General features: G+C 39.8%; 1 protein-coding gene across 1 annotated transcript in view; it reads right to left on the bottom strand.

The window, feature by feature from the left end:
• LOC121383360 (filamin-C-like) overlaps window positions 1-22,609 on the bottom strand; it is a 32,298-nt gene extending 9,689 nt beyond the window's left edge. Inside the window, exons 1-7 of the mRNA XM_041513384.1 lie at window positions 22,015-22,609; window positions 11,953-12,142; window positions 10,098-10,163; window positions 6,291-6,504; window positions 5,101-5,209; window positions 2,038-2,225; window positions 1,054-1,206 (exon numbers count right to left, since the gene is read on the bottom strand). Coding sequence (XP_041369318.1) covers window positions 1,054-1,206; window positions 2,038-2,225; window positions 5,101-5,209; window positions 6,291-6,504; window positions 10,098-10,163; window positions 11,953-12,142; window positions 22,015-22,327 — 1,233 coding nt within the window. The 5' untranslated portion in view covers window positions 22,328-22,609. The remainder of the gene's footprint in view (window positions 1-1,053; window positions 1,207-2,037; window positions 2,226-5,100; window positions 5,210-6,290; window positions 6,505-10,097; window positions 10,164-11,952; window positions 12,143-22,014) is intronic.
• Between the last annotated feature and the right edge of the window lie 324 nt (window positions 22,610-22,933).

The raw sequence follows: 22,933 nt of genomic DNA, 5'->3' as shown, positions 1-22,933 counted from the left end.
AAGTTAATAAAATCCATACGATTAATAACAAGTGTAATGACGTAATTTTGAGAAGCGACGTCATGTTATGACGTCTGGTTCCCCAGTCCTAGCTCAGACTTTGCATATGAAGTATGACGTGATTTCGTGATCTCATTCTTGTTGTGGTTGAAACATTTTGATACGGTCTTTGTTATTTATTAATAAGGAAGGAAGGAAATGGTTTATTTAACGACGCACTCAACACATTTTATTTATGGTTATATGGTGTCAGACATATGGTTAAGGACCACACAGATATTGAGAGAGGAAAGCCACTGTCGCCACTTCATAGGCTACTCTTTTCGATTAGCAGCAAGGGATCTTTTATATGCACCATCCCACAGACAGGATAACGCATACCACAGCCTTTGATATACCAGTCGTGGTGCACTGGCTGGAGCAACAAATAGCCCAATGGGCTCACTGACGGGGATCAATCCCAGACCGACCGCGCATATATCGAACGCTTTACCACTGGGCTACATCCCGCCCCTGAGAAATGATTAAAAAACAGTACAAGACTACTGGACTATATTATCCACTTGGTTCAACTTATCCAAGTTAATGAAAAGCAAAGCACACGTGTAATCAGGCCATAAGTTTTAAAACTTTATGGGCCATACTTTTTCAGTTCCGTGCCTTGTGATCATGAGAACAGCTACCGACACGGTATCGGAATCAATTGCTTCCGTGAAATCCGAACACCCGTGTAATAACGTCGTTTTCCTCCAGGGGCCAGTCCTAGCTTAGACTGTGCATTGTGAAATATGACATCATTTCGTCATCTCCTTCTAGTCGTGGTTGAAACATTTTGATACAGTCCTTGTTATTTATAAATAAATTACAATAATATAATAAACTGGATAATAAAGAAATTATTACTCTCGCGTGTGAGTCGTATTGATTTTATGAAACTCATGTCAGGATTCATGTATTACCTTCGCTCTTGCTAGGGCAATACAAAAATCTAGACACATGTTTCGTAAAATCAGTACGACACCCAAGCTCGTGTAATAATCTCTATGTACTGACTCTGTGCTGGCCGGTCTCAGATGGGGTGAAGGTCGCGTGTGCGGTTTGACCGGTCCAGTTCAGGTGGACGGCGGGCAGTGAGTCTGGGCCGATGACCTCGGCGCAGAAGTCGCCTGGTGAGACGTCATCATCGATGTTTAGACAGAAACTTTTCTGTGGAAAAAAGGAAAGGAATGTTGATTGAACATCAAATTTCTGACTCAATTACAGTGATTAAAACAGATTTTAAAAATAGTTTAAAACTTTGTTTTTGTTTAACATAGGCTACTGGATGTTAAACATAAGGTAATTGTGACATATATAGTCTTAGAGAGGAAACCTGCTACATTTTTTCCATTAGTAGCAAGGGATCTTTTATATGCACCATCCCATAGACAGGATAGCACATACCACTGACTTAGATATATCAGTTGTGGTGCACAATTTTACTTCCAATTTAGAGTGAAACCCCTCAAAACTGGATCCTTTGCAGGGCTCGAACTTAACGATGGCAGCGACCACAATTGCTGTCATTGTGACATAAATTGCTGTGGGTTGGGAGCATCACTGATGGCACTTTTATGCCGCTCGATAAAAATTTCTGCCTATGATAAAACTCCTCAACAGCAAAATGTATACACCTGGTGTACATTATCAGCCAGTATTTAACATTTGTACATTTAAAATATGTCTACATAAATATCCTTTCAGTCATGATGATTTGCTGCAAATGTCACTTGTAAAAAATTGCCATAGGCAGGCTCAGAATTGCTGTTGGTAGCCTGTTTCATGTATGGCAATTTTGTTTTTTAAATGCCATGGGTCACAAATCCTTATGTTCGAGCCATGCTTTGTAAACTGGAATTCCCCTTTTTCATGGTTCATATTTAAATACCAATACAGAAGAGAGCCTCTCTAAACCAGACATCTTAAAACAAGACTTTTTACTTAGCCCTATGGGTGTCTGTCCGGTTTAGAGGGATTTCACTGTATATGTGAGCATACCTCTTGACCGACATACACATTTGCGAAATCACCATCAATAACGGCCTTTTCTGCCAGAGACTTTACGGGTGTTAACTGGGTGAAGTATGCCGCATACGCCATGATTCCCATGTGTTCCACTTCAGCTTCGGACATCTCCTTGGCAGAAAGTATGGGCTCCACGCCTAGACCCCTAGCCCCTTCAATACCTGGAATCAAACAATGTTAAATGTTAGACAGGACATCTCCTATGCAGAAAGTATGGGCTCCACGCCTAGACCCCTAGCTCCTTCAATACCTGGAATCAAACGAGGTTAAATGTTAGACAGGACAATGGCAGAAAGTATGGGCTCCATGCCTAGACCCCTAGCTCCTTCAATACCTGGAATCAAACAATGTTAATTGTTAGACAGGACAATGGCAGAAAGTATGGGCTCCACACCTAGAACCCTAGCCCCTTCAATACCTGGAATCAAGGAATGAAGGAAATGAATTATTTAACAACACACTCAACACATTTAATTACTGTTATATGGCATCGGACATATGGTTAAGGACCAAACAGATATTGAGAGAGGAAACCCGCTATCGCCACTTCATGGGCTGCTCTTTCCGATTGGTAGCAAGGAATCTTTTATATGCACCATCCCACAGACAGGACAGCACATACCACAGCCTTTGATATACTAGTCGTATACCACCAACGGGGATCGATCCCAAACCGACCGCACATCAAGTGAATGCTTTATCACTTGGCTACATCCCGCCCTTACCTGGAATCAAATGATGATAAGTGTTAGACAGGACAGCACATACTACGACCTTTAATGTGCAAGTAATGGGATACTGGCTGGGATAGTTGAAGTTTATTTTGTTTAACAACACCACTAGAGCACATTGGCTTATTAATCATCGGCTAATGGATGTCAAATATTTGGTAATTTTGACATACAGTCTAAAGCTACTGTACGTCACACCTTGCCGGAAAGCGTTAACGGACGTCCAACGGAGCGAAAGAAAAATTATCTGGTGGTGAAAGTCGTCTCCGTTGCGGCTCGAGGCCCTTCGAACAGAAGAACACTCGATATTTAGCAATGACCACACAATCACCGGACAAGTACAGGACAATTACCGGCCACTGTAACGGACATCACTGTACAAGTAATGGAAAAGATCCGGTCAAAACGAAAGCGGAACGCATGAGAAACTGACAAAACGTTCTTCGAACGTATTTGTACAGGTCACGTGACGGACAAAACGGGTATAAATAGTCCAGTGAATTGAACAGTCTCCCCTGGGTTGCCATGCAATGACCAGAAGGGGTCAGGCCCCTTTTAAGGGTCCTATGGGCAACCTAGGGAGACACCACAGCATCATAGAGGTCTAATTAACGAGCTACTCTCAATTCACTAATGTCAAAACCTATATTAGCTCCGGAACTTTCTTTTTGACAACCGTTCAAAACTGCACCCAAATTCCTCAATTAAACTTGCGCACCTTTTCTCTTTTGGCATAATTCTTGCTCCATTCAAAATTCCATAGCACCATTACCCCCCCTCCCTCTGCCTGCTACCGTCCACGGTCAGGCTGCTGGTGCTCACTTGCACCTGCCAGTGCAGGCAGTCCCTCCTCCCCCCACCCCCCCCTCCCCCCCACCTTTCCTGTCCTGGACGGAGACAGGCGTGCGCTACAACAGCTTGCTCTGAATGTGCACGTAAAGCCCTTTGACCTGACCTGACCTGACCTGAACACAGTATCATCAGGCTCCACCCCTTCCGCCATGGAATCGGCCACTGGCAAAGTCAGAGACCGAGTCCAGGGTGGGCGTGCCTGAACCGAAAGGATGTGGGCACGTTAATACAGTTCCCAGTCCCAGTCAGGCTCCACTTCCCGCCATGGAATCGGCCACTGGCGAGGTCAGAGACCAAGTCCAGGGTGGGCGTGCCTGAACCGAAAGGATGTGGGCACGTTAATATAGTTCCCAGTTCTCAGGCTCCAGTTGGCTCAACACCTCTCTCCAAGATGACCAAGGGGAAGTCCGGGAAGGCTGGGAAGGCTGGGAAGGGCAAGGACAAGGCACGGAGGAAGGCCAATCTGTGCCTGGATCAGGGCCACTTGATACTGCAGGCAGAGTCTCACACGACACTCCATCGTGAAGGTCCTCACGGTCACAGGTCTTGAGGGGGTGAGACAGGGAAGCCACATTATATACCCCGGAGGATGTACGTCGCTGTCCGTTTCGGACCCGGTGAAGACCCGTTACATGTACGGTACTTATACTGTACTTTTCCTGAAGTCGTCAGTTTTATCCTGTGGACCCCGTTACACATCCGTTATTCATCAGTTCCCATGCGTTCCTTATCAGGTAATCAGATAGCACATATCACAGCCTTTGATATACCAGTCATGTTGCACTAGCTTGGAATGAGAAATAGCCGAATGGGCCCATCGATGGGGATTGATCCTAAATCAACCTCGCATCAAGTCAGCGCTTCACCACTGGGTTACGTCTCGCCCTACTGGTTTGAGACAAAAACAAAAACACTTCACTGACTTTGTGTTCAATCAAATAGTTTACAATTAAACACCTATTAGGACTATCTGTAAGAAATTTTATTACATACACATTTAACCTTACTATAGTAATAACAATGCAATAAAAAATATTTTGATAATGAGACTAAGGAATAAAGTAAAATAGCATTATGCATTTTAATTTCAGCGCTGAACATGAATGCCAAATCATGCCATTGCATTGAGCTCCACATATTGTCAAAGCCCTATAATGTAACGGCTGCAAACTGACGTTAAAAATATAATTAAGTGATTTTCCTTGCATGGGACTCGAGTCCTGCAAACGGACCCGCATCTTGCTAGACTGCCCATGCCCGAGTACTCATGGAGACCCATCTCTAGTAGTGGTGTCGTTAAACAAAACAAAACAAAATTCAAAATTAAAGCCACCCCTTTTTGGTGAAGCAGCTTAAATTGCATGTTACTGTTATTAAAGTTTGTTTTGTTTAATGACACCACTAGAGCAGACTGATTTATTAATCATTGTTACCGTTACTAGGTTACACTGACCTGCATCAATGTTTTCCTCAGGGTTGTTGCTGAGGTGTGGCCAGCCCTTGACCCGCCCCCCGAGATTCTTCACCAGCCGACACAAGACACGCCCGTCATTCCAGTCAGTCTGAAAAACACAGGCAAAGAAAGAAAGGTAAGATTAGAGGCACCTCAGCACATTGTTCAATCAGCCATCACACATAATTTGTAAATCCAACACTACAAAGAAAGAAAGGTCAGATTAGAGGCACCTCAGCACATTGTTCAATCAGCCATCAAACATAATTTGTAAATCCAACACTTGGTCTACAATGATAGGAAAGTATGCAAAACAGTGAATAAAAGAAAGGAAGGTTAGCTAGCTGAATCAGCCATAATTAAGGGTAAACATAATTATGTTTCATCCTAGAAACAGGGAACATTTTGTTTTCAAAATTTTATAAGCAACATCTGGTAAATTGAAAATTGATTAGCAACTATTGTTTAATGTTTTAAAATTGTGCAGTGAGCTCTGAAACTTGCATAGCAAATTGTGTCACGATACTGAACAAAATGTTCCCTGAGAACTTACCCATAATATCCATGTCATAAACCCACTTGATATTTACCATTATTAACTCAGTTAATTTATTTTGCTGTCAATGGGTCATTTGTTTACAAGCCAAAAAAATCTGTATACCTGAGTACATGTATAACATTTTGATAAGAATTAGAATTAAGTGTGTGCCATCAATCAATCTATCTATCTATCTATCTATCTATCTATCTATCACATCTATCTATCCCATCCATCCATCCATCCATCCATCCAGCCATCCATCCATCCATCCAGCCAGCCAGCCAGCCAGCCAGCCAGCAAGCCAGCCAGCCAGCAAGCCAGCAAGCAATCTCTCTCTCTCTCTCTCTCTCTCTCTCTCTCTCTCTCTCTCTCTCTCTCTCTCTCTCTCTCTCTCTCTCTCTCTCTCTCTCCCCCTCCCTCCCCCCTCTCCCCCCCCCCCCCCCCCCTCCCTCCCTCTCTCTCTCTCTCTCTCTCTCTCTCTCTCTCTCTCTCTCTCTCATACTAAGTATGACATACATCATAAGTTTTTTTAATATACACAAAGAAGGTACATATAGATAATAAGATATCTACATTATTAATATGTGGAAAACCTGACCATAGTTGAAATATCCTGGTGTTGTTTCCTAAAGGCATTAAATCGACTTACTGTGAAATTGTCAACAGGCGACCCCATGAGCAGCACGTTGATATTCCTCTTTGTGGCGTTGTAACCCGGAGAGTCTACATTCATGTAATACGACAGATATGTCATACCCGACAGCTCGTCCAGGTGAGGACTGCAGAAATCTTCCGGACTCACGATCAGCGGAATCCCAAAATGCTGTTTAGCAAGCATCATAGCATCTCTGCAGTTTTCCAGTCTGAAACATAAATCAAATAACAACCAGTTAAACTCAACTGAATTGAACTGAATTAAATTAACAAATGAGAGTATACTGCTAAAGCATTACATGTCCCTACCACACCCAACAGATTTTCCTATCTCATAAGTTCAAGGGGGCACAACTCTGTCAAAAATGGGTAAATCGCCATGAAAGTCAAACACTAAAGCAATACATGTCCTCTTTCAGGCACAAAATATTTTTCTATCTCCTAAGTTCAAGGGGCACAACTCTGTCAAAAACTGGTAAATCACCACGAAAGTCAAACTCGACTGGTATATCAAAGGTCGTGGTATGTCCTAACCTGTCTGTGAGATGGTGCATATAAAAGATCCCTTGCTGCTAATCAAAAAGAGGAGTCCATCCATGAAGTGGCGACAGCGGGTTTCCTCTCTCAATATCTGTGTGGTCCTTAACCATATGTCTGATGCCATATAACCGTAAATAAAATTTGTTGAGTGCGTCGTTAAATAAAACATGTCCTTCCTTCATGGCAGACTGCATGGCGTGGGGGGTTTTCTGCTTTAAGACTGGGTTTTTTTCCCATCCCAACCAGCATCTCACGACTGGTATATCAAAGGCTGTGGAATGTGCTCACTTGCCTTTCCTGATGAAGACTGCATGTGATGTCTTTTTTCAGTTTTACTGTTGTGTTTTTCCCTATCCCAACCAGTGCCTCACGACTGGTATATCAATAGCTGTGGAATGTGCTGTCCTGTTTTGGGGAAGTATATGTAAAAGATATCTTGCTGTTAATGAAAAAATGTAGCAGGTTTCCTCTGATGACTACAAGTCAAAATTATCAAATGTCCGATTATCCAATAGCCAATGATTAATTAATCATTGTGCTCTAGTGGTGTCATTAAACAAAACAGATGTTAAATTTGTTTTTGTTTTATGAATGGAAAGAGAATAATGTTTTTATGAAAAGGAAGGAAATGTTTTATTTAACGACGTACTCAACACATTTTATTTATGGTTATATGGCATCAGACATATGGTTAAGGACCACACAGATACAGAGAGAGGAAACCCACTGTCGTTACTTTATGGGCTACTCTTTTCGATTAGCAGCAAGGGATCTGTTATATGCACCATCCCACTTACAGGACAGTACATACCATGGCCTTTGTTAACCAGTTGTGGACCACTAGCTTCAACGAGAAATAGCCCAATGGGGCCACCATCGGGGATCGATCATAAACCGACAACGCATCAAGCGAGCGCTTTACCACTGGGCTACGTCCCGACACGTTTTTATGAGGACACCTCCATACATTTTACTCCAGCTATTTGCTGTCAGTTACTGTCACACTAACTCAAATGTCAGAGAGGACACCTCCATACATTTTACTCCAGCTATTTGCTGTCAGTTACTGTCACACTAACTCAAATGTCAGAGAGGACACCTCCATACATTTTACTCCAGCTATTTCCTGTCAGTTACTGTCACACTAACTCAAATGACAGATCTTTAAATTTGGGCAAAAGCGATGCAGATATTCAGGCAAAATGAGCTGGCCTAAAACCTTTTCACCGTGTATTTCTATCATTCACTCATAGTATTACTTCTACCTCATGAAAACATGCGTAGTGATTCATTTGCAATCACATACAGCTGTTTGATAGTAATGCTAATATGAATAAATGTTGCTATTCAGCTGTGTATAATGTTTCGGGGCGTCACGATACACCGACACATCACGATACCATTGTTGACGATAGATGATACACTCAACTCTTGCTTACATGTCGATTCATATTTTGATCATGTTTCAATTCCTATAGGTCAGGTCAGGTCATAGGCTTTAACATGCACATTCAGAACAAGCTGTTGTAGTGCACGCCTGTCATGGGCGCACGTTCTTGCGTGAACAAGCCCTTGCGTTCAAGACAGTTAAGTTGTAGAGATCAATTCCTATATTAATTAGACTGTATTTATTTAGCAACACCAATTTGTACTGGTATGTACTTACTGGATGGAGAATATGTGTGCCTGCTTACATGCATGTCAATGTGTCTATGGTGTGGTCTTTCTGCATTAAAACTTTTTACTTTTATCAAGTTTGTTTCTTATTTTTAAATCACTTCACCTATAAGCTTCAATGCCTTGTTTTATGAGGAAAACATTGTGAATCAGCTATTGTGATACAGGGATCGAACTTAACAAAGCGATCTTAGCATTAATATTGCTTAAATGTCTAACTTAGGGCTCAGATTTAATGGCGGCCATGCAGCAAATTGTTGCAGTGCCCTAGTCATATGCATCAAAGACCTGAAAATTAGTTTGCCTGTTACTAGTTATCCATCATACTCAAACACGATCTGTGTCAAAGGGCCAAATTCGAGGCCTGGTGATATATATTGTATCATGGGCTATGTATCGTAATATGTATCATATGAGCTATGTATTGTGATATGTATCATATGGGCTATGTATCGTGATATGTATCATATCATGGGCTATGTATCATGATATGTATCGTATCATGGGCTATGTATCATATCATGGGCTATGTATCGTGATACGTATCGTATCATAGGCTATGTATCGTGATACATATCGTATCTTGGGCTATGTATCGTAATATGTATCATATCGTGATATGTATCGTATCATGGGCTATGTATCGTGATTGTATCATGGGCTATATATTGTGATATGTATCATGATCGTATCATGGGCTATGTATTGTGATATGTATCCAATCATGGGCTATGTATTCGTATCATGGGCTATGTATCGTGATACGTATCGCATCATGGGCTATGTATCGTGATATGTATCGTATCATGGGCTATGTATCGTAATACGTATCGTACCGTGATATGTATCGTATCATGGGCTATGTATCATAATATGTATCGTATCATGGGCTATGTATCGTGATATATATCGTATCATGGGCTGTGCATCGTGATACGTATGGTATTGTAGGCTATGTATCGTGATACGTATCGTATCATGGGCTATGTATCATGATACATATTGTATCATGGGCTATGTATCATATTGTGATATGTATCGTAACATGGGCTATGTATTGTGATCATATCATGGGCTATGTATCGTGATATGTATCCTATCATGGGCTATGTATCGTGATATGTATCCTATCATGGGCTATATATCGTGATACGTATCATATCATGGGCTATGTATCGTGATACGTATCGTATCATGGGCTATGTATCGCGATACATATCGTATCATGGGCTATGTATCGTGATATGTATCGTATCATGGGCTATGTATCATAATATAGATCGTATCATGGGCTGTGCATCATGATACGTATGGTATCATGGGCTATGTATCGTAATATGTATCGTATCATGGGCTATGTATCGTGATATGTATCGTATCTTGGGCTATGTATCGTATCTTGGGCTATGTATCATGATACTTATCATATCTTGGGCTATGTATCGTGATATGTATCATATCATGGGCTATGTATCGTGATACGTATCGTATTATGGGCTATGTATCGTGATACGTATCGTATCATGGGCTAAGTATCGTGATACGTATTATATCGCAAGGTTAGTGTATTGTGTTATAATGTTACCTGTTATTTGGACTGAGTGACTTCCAGTTGGAACACAGACCAGGCTGGCAGTAGTCGATGAGTGCACTGAAAACAAACAAATGTAAATCAGTCAGACTTGGTGCATCAACTCATATATGTATATTTCTACTAAGATTATAAAACCAGCGAAATATGAGATAACTGACAATGACAGAATTCTCAAAGATAAGCCAAGGCGAGGCGAGGCGAGACAAGACGAGATGAGATAATTATTAAACTAATTATTGGTTTATACAAATGTGTCAAATGACAGGCAAGTTGCTGACACCCTTGTTTCCGATATCCAATGACTATAAAGGAAAAAAAATTTGCCAATGATATCTCAGCACATTTTTAAACTTACAGTCGAGCAACGTTGTGTCAATATTATGGGGACCACATAAAAATACAGTTAACCAAGTATCGACTCAAACGTTATGTCAAATATGTATAGTGATGTGATAGCCTACAGGTCTGGGTACATATTCTCGAAGCTATCTTAGCACTGCGAAATGGTAAAACCATTGTAGGCTATGATGTCACTACAGCATATGCCATATTGACATCATAGCCTACGATGGTTTTACAATTTTATAGTGCTATAATAGCTCTGAAAATATGTACCCAGGAGTCATGGAGAAGACAATTAGCTGAGAAATGCAGTGTTCGAAATAAGCATTGTCCACTTGTCCTAACAAGTGAAAATCTGCCCAAACAAAATGTACCTTGGTAGTTGTCCAATGGACAAGTAAAAATTTTCAATAAAGTTTTAATTTGAGCAATCTAAAACATGATCCTTATATTTGAATAAAACAAACCTAATATTTGGACAAGTGAAAATATTGGCAGACAAGTAGATTTCTAGATTTATTTGTGCCAGTAGACTAGTAAAAACTTCTGATTATTTCTATCACTGAAATGTGAACACTAACAATTTGGTAGTGCTAAGATAGCTTCGAAAATATGTGCCCAGGTTGTGAGTCACTGAGATGACAACTAGCTGAGAAATGTGAACGTGAGTCGTCGAGACGATCATTACCTGAGAAATGTGAATGTGACTCATCAAGAAGACAATTATAGCTGAGAAATGTGAATGTGACTCATCAAGAAGACAATTATAGCTGAGAAATGTGAATGCGACTCATCAAGAAGACAATTATAGCTGAGAAATGTGAATGCGACTCATCAAGAAGACAATTATAGCTGAGAAATGTGAATGCGACTCATCAAGAAGACAATTATAGCTGAGAAATGTGAATGCGACTCATCAAGAAGACAATTATAGCTGAGAAATGTGAATGCGACTCATCAAGAAGACAATTATAGCTGAGAAATGTGAATGCGACTCATCAAGAAGACAATTATAGCTGAGAAATGTGAATGCGACTCATCAAGAAGACAATTATAGCTGAGAAATGTGAATGCGAGTCGTCAAGATAATAACTGACAATTATGAATGTGAGTCGTCGAGATGAAAATTAGCTGAGAAATGTGAACATGAGTCATTGAGATGACAATTAACTGAGAAATGTGAATGTGAGTCATCAAGATGACAATTAACTGAGAATTGTGAACATGAGTCGTTGAGATGACAATTAACTGAGAAATGTGAATGTGAGTCATCAAGATGAAAATTAGCTGAGAATTGTGAACATGAGTCGTTGAGATGACAATTAACTGAGAAATGCGAAAGTGAGTTGTTGAGATGATAATTACCTGAGAAATGTGAACATTGAGTCGTCGAGATGATAATTAGCGTAGAAATGTGAAAGTGAGTCGTCGAGATGACAATCATCTGAGAAATGTGAACATGAGTTGTCGAGATGACAATTAGCTAAGAAATGTGCACGCTTACTGCAGCGAGACGCCATTGTTCCAGTCGGACGTGAAGTTGTTGATGTGGCAGTCGGGGATGACGGCATGCAGCCATGCCAACATCAGCTTCTTCGGCAGCATCTTCATCTTGCCGATCTGGTAGTGCAAGATGAGGTGCCATATCAAACCGAGGATGAGCGTCTTGTTCGAGTCCACAATGTCTTTACTTCCTGTGGGCAAAAAACACACAAATTATACAAGAATCAAGTTCATGATGTCTTCACTTCCTGTGAACAAAAACACACAAATTATACAAGAATCAAGTTCATGATGTCTTCACTTCCTGTGGACAAAAACACACAAATAATACAAGAATCTAGATGTCAAATATTTGGTAATTCTGACATTTAGTTATAAAAGGACACCTGCTACATTTTCCCTAATGCAGCAAGGGATCTTTTATATGCACTTTCCCACAGACAGGACAACACATACCACGACCTCTGACCAGTTGTTGTGCACTGGTTGGAATGAGAAAAACCCCAATCAGTTGAATGCATCAACCGACTGAGCTAAATCACGCCTGCAAATTATACAAGAGCCCTATGCAATTAAAAGGCACAGGTACCATAAATCAGACAGGGCTTTATACACTGCATCAAAGTCGAGGCAATAAACGCTACATTTTGTTCAATATCATATCACGATTTGCTACACAAGTTTCAGACATCGCTACATACATATGTAATTATAAAACATTAAACAGTAACTGCTAATCAAGTTTCAGCTGATTAGAAATATTGCTAATCAAGTTTCAGTTGATTAGAAATATTGCTAATCGAGACTTTGAAAATAAAATGTTTCCTGTAAACGTTGTGTCCAAAATGCACACTCCCAAATTGAGTACTAATATGCTGACCTCAAAATATTTCACCTCAGAACCACTGAACTGTTAAGTTTATTTAGATTAAATGGATACACCCTAGTTTTTAAACACTTAGACATATTTTTGACTATTATAGCCGTTTTTGATAACTGAAATCATACTTTACTTAGAGTTTATGGTTTAGATTATCAATTTCCGTACATTCGAAGTGTTTTTGGTCATCCTGGTGGTTTTAATATCACAAAATACATTTCTCATATTTTTTTTAAACGAACGTGCGTCTCAGAAGTAACAGTTATGGAGTCGAGTTTTAGTGTATTATTAGTGGGTATTTCATCATTTTAAAGTCACAGACTCATGTTTCACTCAATTGTAATGTTATCCATATGTGTTACAGGTTTGTAGATAACTAAATTTAGAGTTGATTTTCACAGATTGAAACTAGGGTATGTCCCTTTAAAATAACTTGAAATGCATTTCTAAATACTGACAATTCTACAGCAGCTGGTAATGATGGTATAAAACAATCTTCCTGCGCTCAGAAAAGACAAAAGTCCCGGTTGTGCCGAAATTAGTGAGATCTAGAGCCCTGTCAGGGAACATTTTGTTTTCAAACTCTTGATCAGCAATATTTCTACCAAAAGCATACAAGTAACAATGGTCTATGATAAATGTCACAAAACTTGACATATATATATTATATATATATATACAGTGGACAGTCTAAACCGGATTCTGTGTAATCTGGATCTCTGCGTAAACCTGTCCATTTCTAAAGTCCCGTCCAGCTACCGTTTATCTCTTAGGTATAAATCTCTGCCTAATCCGTACTCTGTCTACTCCGGACTCCGGATCAAAAATCAAGAATGAAAGAACCGTTCATGCATTAATTATCTATGTCTACACCAGATTGGGATTTGACTGAACAACAGGCTGCTTAATTAGTTAAAAAATGATCGTCAATTGCCAAATAATCAGGACGGCGTCGCAAGATCAAAGAAAGAAGTGTTTTATTTAACGATGCACTCAACACATTTTAATTACAGTTATATGGCGTCAGACATATGGTTAAGGACCACACAGATTTTTTTAGAGGAAACCCGCTGTCGCCACATAGGCTACTCTTTTTACGACAGGCAGCAAGGGATCTTTTATTTGCGCTTCCCACAGGCAGGATAACACAAACCGTGGCCTTTGTTGAACCAGTTATGGATCACTGGTCGGTGCAAGTGGTTTACACCTACCCATTGAGCCTTGCGGAGCACTCACTCAGGGTTTGGAGTCGGTATCTGGATTAAAAATTCCATGCCTCGACTGGGATCTGAACCCAGTACCTACCAGCCTGTAGACCAATGGCCTGCCACGATGCCACCGAGGCCGGTCGCAAGATCAAATACAAAATGTAATCACACTTGTGTGAAGTTTACTCTTATTGCGGTAGGTCGTTAGATCTGGATTTTGTATTCAAATAATTTCGTACGTATAAATAAATTTAATGTTTTAGGAAATAAAATGAAATTTAACCTAGTACAAATATTAGAATGACCAGAAACACCTTTAATATGCAGCCACTATTTTATGCAGAAAAATATATTTGATATGTAATTACAATGGTTAGAAAGTCTATTAGTCGATAACATCTTAAAAATTGCAGCAACTCAGAAATGTCCCTTTAAGTATATTTTTAGGTCTGCAAAATAATCAATTGCAAGTCTGGCTTGTATGACTGTTTTCCAACCATCCTTAGGTTCAAATGTCATTGTTGATCGCAAGTTGTCGATCATTCAAGAACCATAATTCTGGATGAACTCTGTCTAAACCGGTCCTCTATGTAAACTGGACTATTTCGACGGTACGAAGTGAGTCCGGTTTAGACAAAGTCCACTGTACATATATTATATAAGTTGATATTGTAACAGGGTCCAAGTATTGATAACAACAACACGTCTTGTTTGGAAAACCTTTTTTACTCTCGTGGAAGAATCAATGTGTCAATGAGAAACACCCCTGTATGTGGTGCACGGGCGCACGACAATGAGAAACACCCCTGTATGCGGTACACGGGCGCACGACAATGAGAAACACCCCTGTATGCGGTACACGGGCGCACGACAATGAGAAACACCCCTGTATGCGGTACACGGGCGCACGACAATGAGAAACACCCCTGTATGCGGTACACGGGCGCACGACAATGAGAAACACCCCTGTATGCGGTACACGGGCGCACGACAATGAGAAACACCCCTGTATGTGGTACACGGGCGCACGACAATGAGAAACACCCCTGTATGCGGTACACGGACGCACGACAATGACAAACACCCCTGTATGCGGTACACAGGCGCACGACAATGACAAACACCCCTGTATGCGGTACACAGGCGCACGACAATGACAAACACCCCTGTATGTGGTACAGGCGCACGACAATGACAAACACCCCTGTATGTGGTACACGGACGCACGACAATGACAAACACCCCTGTATGTGGTACACAGGCGCACGACAATGACAAACACCCCTGTATGTGGTACACAGGCGCACGACAATGACAAACACCCCTGTATGCGGTACACGGACGCACGACAATGAGAAACACCCCTGTATGTGGTACACAGGCGCACGACAATGAGAAACACCCCTGTATGCGGTACACGGACGCACGACAATGACAAACACCCCTGTATGCGGTACATGGGCGCACGACAATGAGAAACACCCCTGTATGCGGTACACGGACGCACGACAATGAGAAACACCCCTGTATGTGGTACACAGGCGCACGACAATGAGAAACACCCCTGTATGCGGTACACGGACGCACGACAATGAGAAACACCCCTGTATGCGGTACACGGACACACGACAATGAGAAACACCCCTGTATGCGGTACACGGGCGCACGACAATGAGAAACACCCCTGTATGCGGTACACGGGCGCACGACAATGAGAAACACCCCTGTATGCGGTACACGGGCGCACGACAATGATTTCACAAGTGAGTTGTCACTACTGTCAAAACCTGTAAATGTAATCTGTCCTGCAGTCAAAATCCCATATCCATCATGTCTGCTGTTAGTGTGAATTGTGAACATGAAAAGCATGCAGTGCTATTATCCAATCAGATAAAGGATAACTGACTTAAGAGAACTATTAAAATAAATACTATTTGGCAGACAACTATATCTGACAAATACCTAAAACATAATATTAAAAATAGCAAACTATATATACACTTATTACTACTGAAATATCACCTGCCACAATATCATCACAGCCAAGGCCTTCAATTGCAAAAACATAGTACATACAGTACATACATATATAAGATATGTCGATATCATCACAGCCAAGGCCTTCAATTGCAAAAACATAGTACATACAGTACATACATATATAAGATATGTCGATATCATCACAGCCAAGGCCTTCAATTGCAAAAACGTAGTACATACAGTACATACATGTGTGTATCTCACCTTTTAAGCCCATTAGGCTATTTCTAGTTCTAGCCAGTACACCACAACTGGTATATCAAAGGCCGTGGTACGTGATATCCTGTCTTTGGGATGATGCATATATAAAAGATCCCTTGCTACTAACTCACCTTTTTATTTTGTAAAAGCAAGACTTCTTAATCCTGAACAAGTCTCAGAAAAAAGGAAATAATATATATGGCCTGCTGGTATTATTATTTATTTATTTATTTATTTTTTATTATTATTTTTTTTAAATAGTAAGTCAAAAGTAAAATGTTCTCCTGAGAAACAAATGGCTTGCTGGGTATGTGAGCAAATGCAGGGAGAAGATACGGTTTGAGACAGTGTGTGTAAAATTTGACCCTAGAGCCGAGATCTATGTATTTTAGAACCTTAGGTTAAACAGCAGATTAATTAGATAATCGAATGTACATCTCTCTTTTGAAAAAAGAAATGTTTTATGAAAGAAATGTTTTATTTAACAACGCAGTCAACACATTTTATTTATGGTTATATGGCATCGGACATATGGTGAAGGACGACACAGATAATGAGAGAGGAAACCCGCTGTCACCACTTCATGGGCTACTTTTTTCGATCAGCAGCAAGGGATCTTTTATATGCACATCCCAGACAGGATAGTACATACCACGGCCTTTATTAAACTAGTTGTGGAGCACTGGATGGAACGACAAATAGCCCAATAGGTCCACCGAATTAGCATAGGGTCTGGAAATTTGTCTAAAATCAATTAAAAGTAGAGTGCGGAATTAGCATAGGGTCTGGAAATTTAGCTAAATTGTAAAAATTGACTAGTAATGAAAACAGAATTTGATTTCACTTAAAAATAAAAATAAGTGTTTTGGAAATAACAAAAATATACTATTGTTATTTAATTTAGAAAACAAGCGGCTCAGAAATAAATAACTTGTAGTAAATTCCATAGTATGAAAAAATGTGTTCACTATAAACATATGTTTCTATTATCTAACTGTTACAACTGAGTTATTGTCACACACAATTAATTAAAACTGTAAGTGTGTTTGTACGTTTAAATGAAATTATGATAATTAATGTGAGGCGAGATTGCAGCTTTGAAAAAAAATCCAAAAGCTCCAGGCTTGAAAACCAAACCAATCAGGGTGGATGACAGCTCGCTAGATTCATCTCCTATATTTAACACATGGTTAATTATAACAAGACGTAATTTCATGAACTTAATTTTTACCTGTAACATTCTTTATTTTTAAAGCATAGGTGGGGACACTTATGATGCCAGGGGCTGGCATGCATAAATCTCAGCTGAAAATTAACAAACAACTGTGGTCATCGGCCATGCCAGCTGTTAGTGGAACGTGCCGGAACTGGAACGCAGTATGGGGATGTGACTGCCTAATTTTTCTCGCTAATTTCTAATAGACTCTATTTGCAAGTGAAAATAAAAAGGTTGAGTGGAATTTGTAATTAAAATGAGTGGAATTTGTAATGTAAAAAAAATATATATATATATAAAAAGAGGAAAGAATGTAGATAAAGTTTGGGCCAGTTCCCCTTATCCTAAAGGAACTGTACTTTATCTACTCTAGTATACATAGCTTAAAAAGTCATATTTACCTTTAAGAATTCGGTACTCCCGTCTTCAATGTTTGGTGAAAAGATGAAGTGTAATTGATTAATTTATATAATAAAGTGCTTGCATGAACTGTTTAATCGATTTACAGGCGAGCACTCAATCGAACGCATCCTTGGAATTTACCCAACCGAATAAAACCGAACCGAGCCGAGCGATAAAAACTAAATGGCGGCCAACAATGTTCGTAAACGTGGGTTTACATTTTGTTGTAGAGTAACATACTTTGTTGTGCCTGAATGGTTTAAATGATCAATTAAGCAGAAAAACAATGTATGTATATTAATAAATAAATAAATAAATGTATTATTTGAAAACAAAAGTTGGCATTTTATTTGACAACTCGGAAAATTGTAAATACCGCAATTCCATCCACTTCTGTGATCGCGGAAAATCGGTACTATTTGATAAATTAAGAATTGTAATAAGCGTTGGGTGCCGAATTAGCGTAGGGGGGTTACATTTTTTAAAGATGTAATTAAACGTAGGGTGCTGAATAAACGTAGACACCAATTTTTTTTCACAAATTTAATAAACGTAGGTGTACGTTTATTTGGCACTCGAGAGTAAAATATGAAAAATGACAGTGCCCTTTTGTGGAGCTGGAGAAGACCCTATATACAGCGAAACCCCTCTAAACCGGACACCCTTAGGACAAACACTGTATATTTGAAATGATAAAATATGAAAAATGACAGTGCCCTTTTGTGGAGCTGGAGAAGACCCTATATACAGCGAAACCCCTCTAAACCGGACACCCTTAGGACCAAGACAAATGTTCAGTTTAGAAGGGTTTCACTGTATATTTGAAATGATAAAATATGAAAAATGACAGTGCCCTTTTGTGGAGCTGGACAAGACCCTATATACAGCGAAACCCCTCTAAACCGGACACCCTTAGGACCAAGACAAATGTTCACTTTTAAGAGGGATCTGGTTTACAGAGGTTAAGTTCTGTCCTGGGGCCTAATTCACTAAACTCTCGCATTGCAATACTAAAAGACTTCCAAAGAGGATGCTTTGTTGTCTGACAGAGCTAAGAGACCTTTGTGAATTAGGCCCCTGGTTTTTAAAAAGGGACTTTGTGAAATGTCCGGTTTTGAGGGAATTCCGGTTTACCGAGGGTCCGGTCTTGAGAGGTTTCACTGTATATCAAATGACTGCTCGGATTCTTTTCTGTTATTTTTGTCTAGTTCTGGCCCTATTATTAGTGTGAACGTGACACCATTTGAACTTACACCACTGATCAAAGTAATACCTTTGAACATCCTGCTTGATACAGGACTCACAGGGGAAAGAACTTTGTTTTTGCAATTTTCACATGTGGTGGAGTATTTCCTTAAAAGATTATCCAAAAGTGGCTAATTTAAAGAAAATTTTATTAGCCAAAGTTTAATTGATGTAGCCACTTTGCATAAAAATTAGCAATTGGCTAATGTGTAGGGAAATCACTATGTAATTGATGTAGCCACTGTATAAAAAATAGCAATTGGCTAATGTGTAGGGAAATCACTATGTAATTGATGTAGCCACTTTGTATAAAAATTAGCAACTGGCTAATGTGTAGGGAAATCCCTATGTAATTGATGTAGCCACTTTGTATAAAAATTAGCAATTGACTAATGTGTAGGGAAATCACTATGTAATTGATGTAGCCACTGTATAAAAATTAGCAATTGGCTAATGTGTAGGGAAATCACTATGTAATTGATGTAGCCACTTTGTATAAAAATTAGCAACTGGCTAATTTGGCTATGGCCAGGGTGAGCCGTGTTGATATATTACTGTTTGAACTTTTCACAGTTAAAGTTTGTTTTGTTTAACAACACCACAAGAGCACATTGATTTATTAATCATCAACTATCGGATGTCAAACATTTGGTAATTGTGACATAGTCTTAGAGAGAAAACCCTGCCACATTTGTCCATTAGTAGCAAAGGATCTTTTATATGCACCATCCCATAGACAGGATGCATATACCACGGCCTTTGATGTACCAGTCCAGGGTTCGAACTTAACAGTCGCCCGATCACCCCGGGCGACTGAAAACGACGACGGGCGACTGAAAACCCACAGTAAGGTTGCCCGCCTGGCAACCGATTTTTGTTTTGTTTTTTTAAATCAATAATTAAGAAATAAATAAAAGTACAGCTATGTAGCCTACTTTGCACCATGGAAAAGTGTAGGTCTGCTTTTACAAATAAACATATGCCCAATATAAGAATAGGTGTATGGTAAGTTAAGTGGCATGTAAAATTGGGCACAAATTCATGTCGACAAGATTCAGCCCTGGTTATGTGTACACGTCATAGATCGTATCCACTGAACATTATATTTTAGGGGTTTTTTTTATTATTATTATTTCATTGAGATGGGGTGGGGGAGGAAGGGGTTGTGTTGGTTATACCAGTGCTCAACGTTTGGTGAACGCAAGCATCTTTGTTTGTTGGAAATTATATAATCGGGAATTATATAATCCTATTATCTAATTTAATATGAAACGCTAAGCGATTTCGCAAACCTAACACATGCATAGCTCAAGTCCTAACACGTGCATAGCTCGTGTTTTAACTTCTAACACGTACATAGTTCTTGACCCATCACGTGCATAGTTCGTGTTTACCACTCGTGGCTCACTGCATCTCATGAATACTAAGTAGGTGTCAACAGTGACAGTGGGGAGTCACAGTGGCATGTCTGTTATTTATTTAAAGAGTGGGTTGGTTGAGTGCAGGAAAGTACTCAAAATAAATGTTTTCTCTTATAATCTGTTGCAATATTGTTGTTTTTTTAGAAAATATTATTCGGGCAAGTGAAAATAGATCCGGGCAAGTGAAAGTGCTGTCACCACTTGCCCGGATGGCAACTCAAAAAAAAGTTAAGCGCAGACACTGCCAGTCATGGTTGAACTTTTCATGACTGAACTTAATAGTAGTATTTGAGCTTACCAATATTTGAACTTAACAGTTCAAAATGGTTCAGTGTTACCTTTGAATGATTTTCAAACTTACTAACTTGATATTTTACCAATTCTTTAAACTTATTTATCAGTTTGAACTTACCAATGTTCAAACTAACTCACCTTTGAACCTACTTTTTTTTACCAATTTGCTTAAACTTATTCATGAATGAAATTACATCATCCTTGAAACTTAACATACTGTTCAAAATGACTCCCCTTTGAACTTTCCAACATTACTTTACCAATGATTGGAACTTATTCATGATTGAACTTACAAGTGTTTGAACTTAACATTGTTTAAAATGATTCACCTTTGAACTTACCAATGCTAGGAACATGTTCGTGGTTAAACTTACATCAATGTTTGATGCTAAATGTTCTGAAAAATTATTCTGATTCATATTTGAACTTACCAATATTTGGGACCTGTTCATGACTGAACTTACAATATCTGAAGTTACCACCATTCATTTGAACTCAACAGAGGTGGGACTTAGCCTAGAGGAAAAACATTCGCTTGATGTGCAGTTGGTCTAGGATCGATCCCCATTGGTGGGCCCACTGTTCAAAACTAATCATCTTTGAACTTACCAATGCTTGGAATTTGTGCTTAAACTTAAACTTACATCAGTGTTTAATGATAAATGTTCTTTAAAATTATTCTTATTCATGTTTGAACTTAACAATATTTGGGACTTGTTCATGACAGAACTTAAAATAATAATCTTTGAACTTACCAATGTTAACAACTTGTCCGTGGTTAAACTTTCATCAGTGTTTGATGCTAAATGTTCTGAACAAATATTCTCACTGGTGTAGGACGCTGGGGGGGGGGGGGGGTGGACATCTCCCCCCACCCCCAACTTTCTTGATCCAGTAGAAGCAGTGATCATTTATATATGTATACACATTTATATATGTCCCACACACACATTTTGGCACCTTCCTATGCCACTTGATTCTGATTCACCTTTGGGCATGAGTTGTACCTCCTTAGTTTTAAGGTTAAGCTTAGGAGGGTTAGCCTAGTCTTAGACTTTGATATAGATCCAATGGTAGGCCTATGGGTCGAACTCTTTCCCATCTTTGAACTTACCAATATTCATGATTGAACTTACAATTTAACATTTGAACTCACCAATGTTGACGAGCTTGACATTATCTTGGGTTATGGCATTCAGCGCCAGGCTTATGTTCACCAGGTACTGGTGCTGGTTCATGGGCTTCTTGATCACCCTGCCCACCCTCTTCTTCTGAATGGCCTCCACCAGGGCGCACAGCTTGACCCCGTCACACAGGTCAGTGTACAGGTCTTCCACGTGCAGCTCCGTGCCGTGCAGCTGAAGATTCACCCAGTTCGTGAACGTGTTCTGCTGTATGGTAATCCACTTGTCGCTGTCGCCCACCCCACCCTTCACCGCCTGCTGCCCGATAAGATCCACCTCGGTCATTTTTTTTTTTCAACCGTAAGATAATAAATAAAGATTAATTATTTATAAAGTTGATAAGACACTGATTAATTATTTATAAAGTTGAGTAGAAAACGCTGAAGAAGAGTTTATGTTTCCTTCCAAGTGAGCAATAGGTGGGTAGTTATAAACGTATCCGACCGCCACACCTGTAAATGTCATCTGCCTGTCGCAATCCGGCCCTACTTGTCGGCTGTCAACCTTCTCCATGTCGTCTGCACGAATCGTATTATGTATATCCGTTCTGTCGTCGTGAAAACTCTATCCACCGCCGCCCGGCAGGTTGCACTATACCAACTAATTTCCGGCTGGGTCGAAGTTCGAGGTGCACCTCACTTTTGATAGAGAAGTTAACACCACAAGTCCTGTGATTGGTTATAAATGTGAGTGTGTTGGTTGTAAAAAAACATTGGTTTCATCTGGGCTAAAAATGTATGCAATTTTATTTGATGTAGTACCACCGTGTCAAGTAGCCTTGTGCTTGGAACATGTATGGGGTACCTGTAAAAAAAAGTACTCAAATTGTGTGCGAAACTAGGGGTGTTGTAGAAACATCTGGTTATACCGAAAATGAGCCATGAAAGGTAC

Source organism: Gigantopelta aegis, chromosome 1 (assembly GCF_016097555.1).
Source record: "Gigantopelta aegis isolate Gae_Host chromosome 1, Gae_host_genome, whole genome shotgun sequence".
NCBI lineage: Eukaryota > Metazoa > Mollusca > Gastropoda > Neomphalida > Peltospiridae > Gigantopelta > Gigantopelta aegis.
Note: the sequence above shows the minus strand (reverse complement) of the source record. Positions and strands in the feature narration are given on the sequence as shown.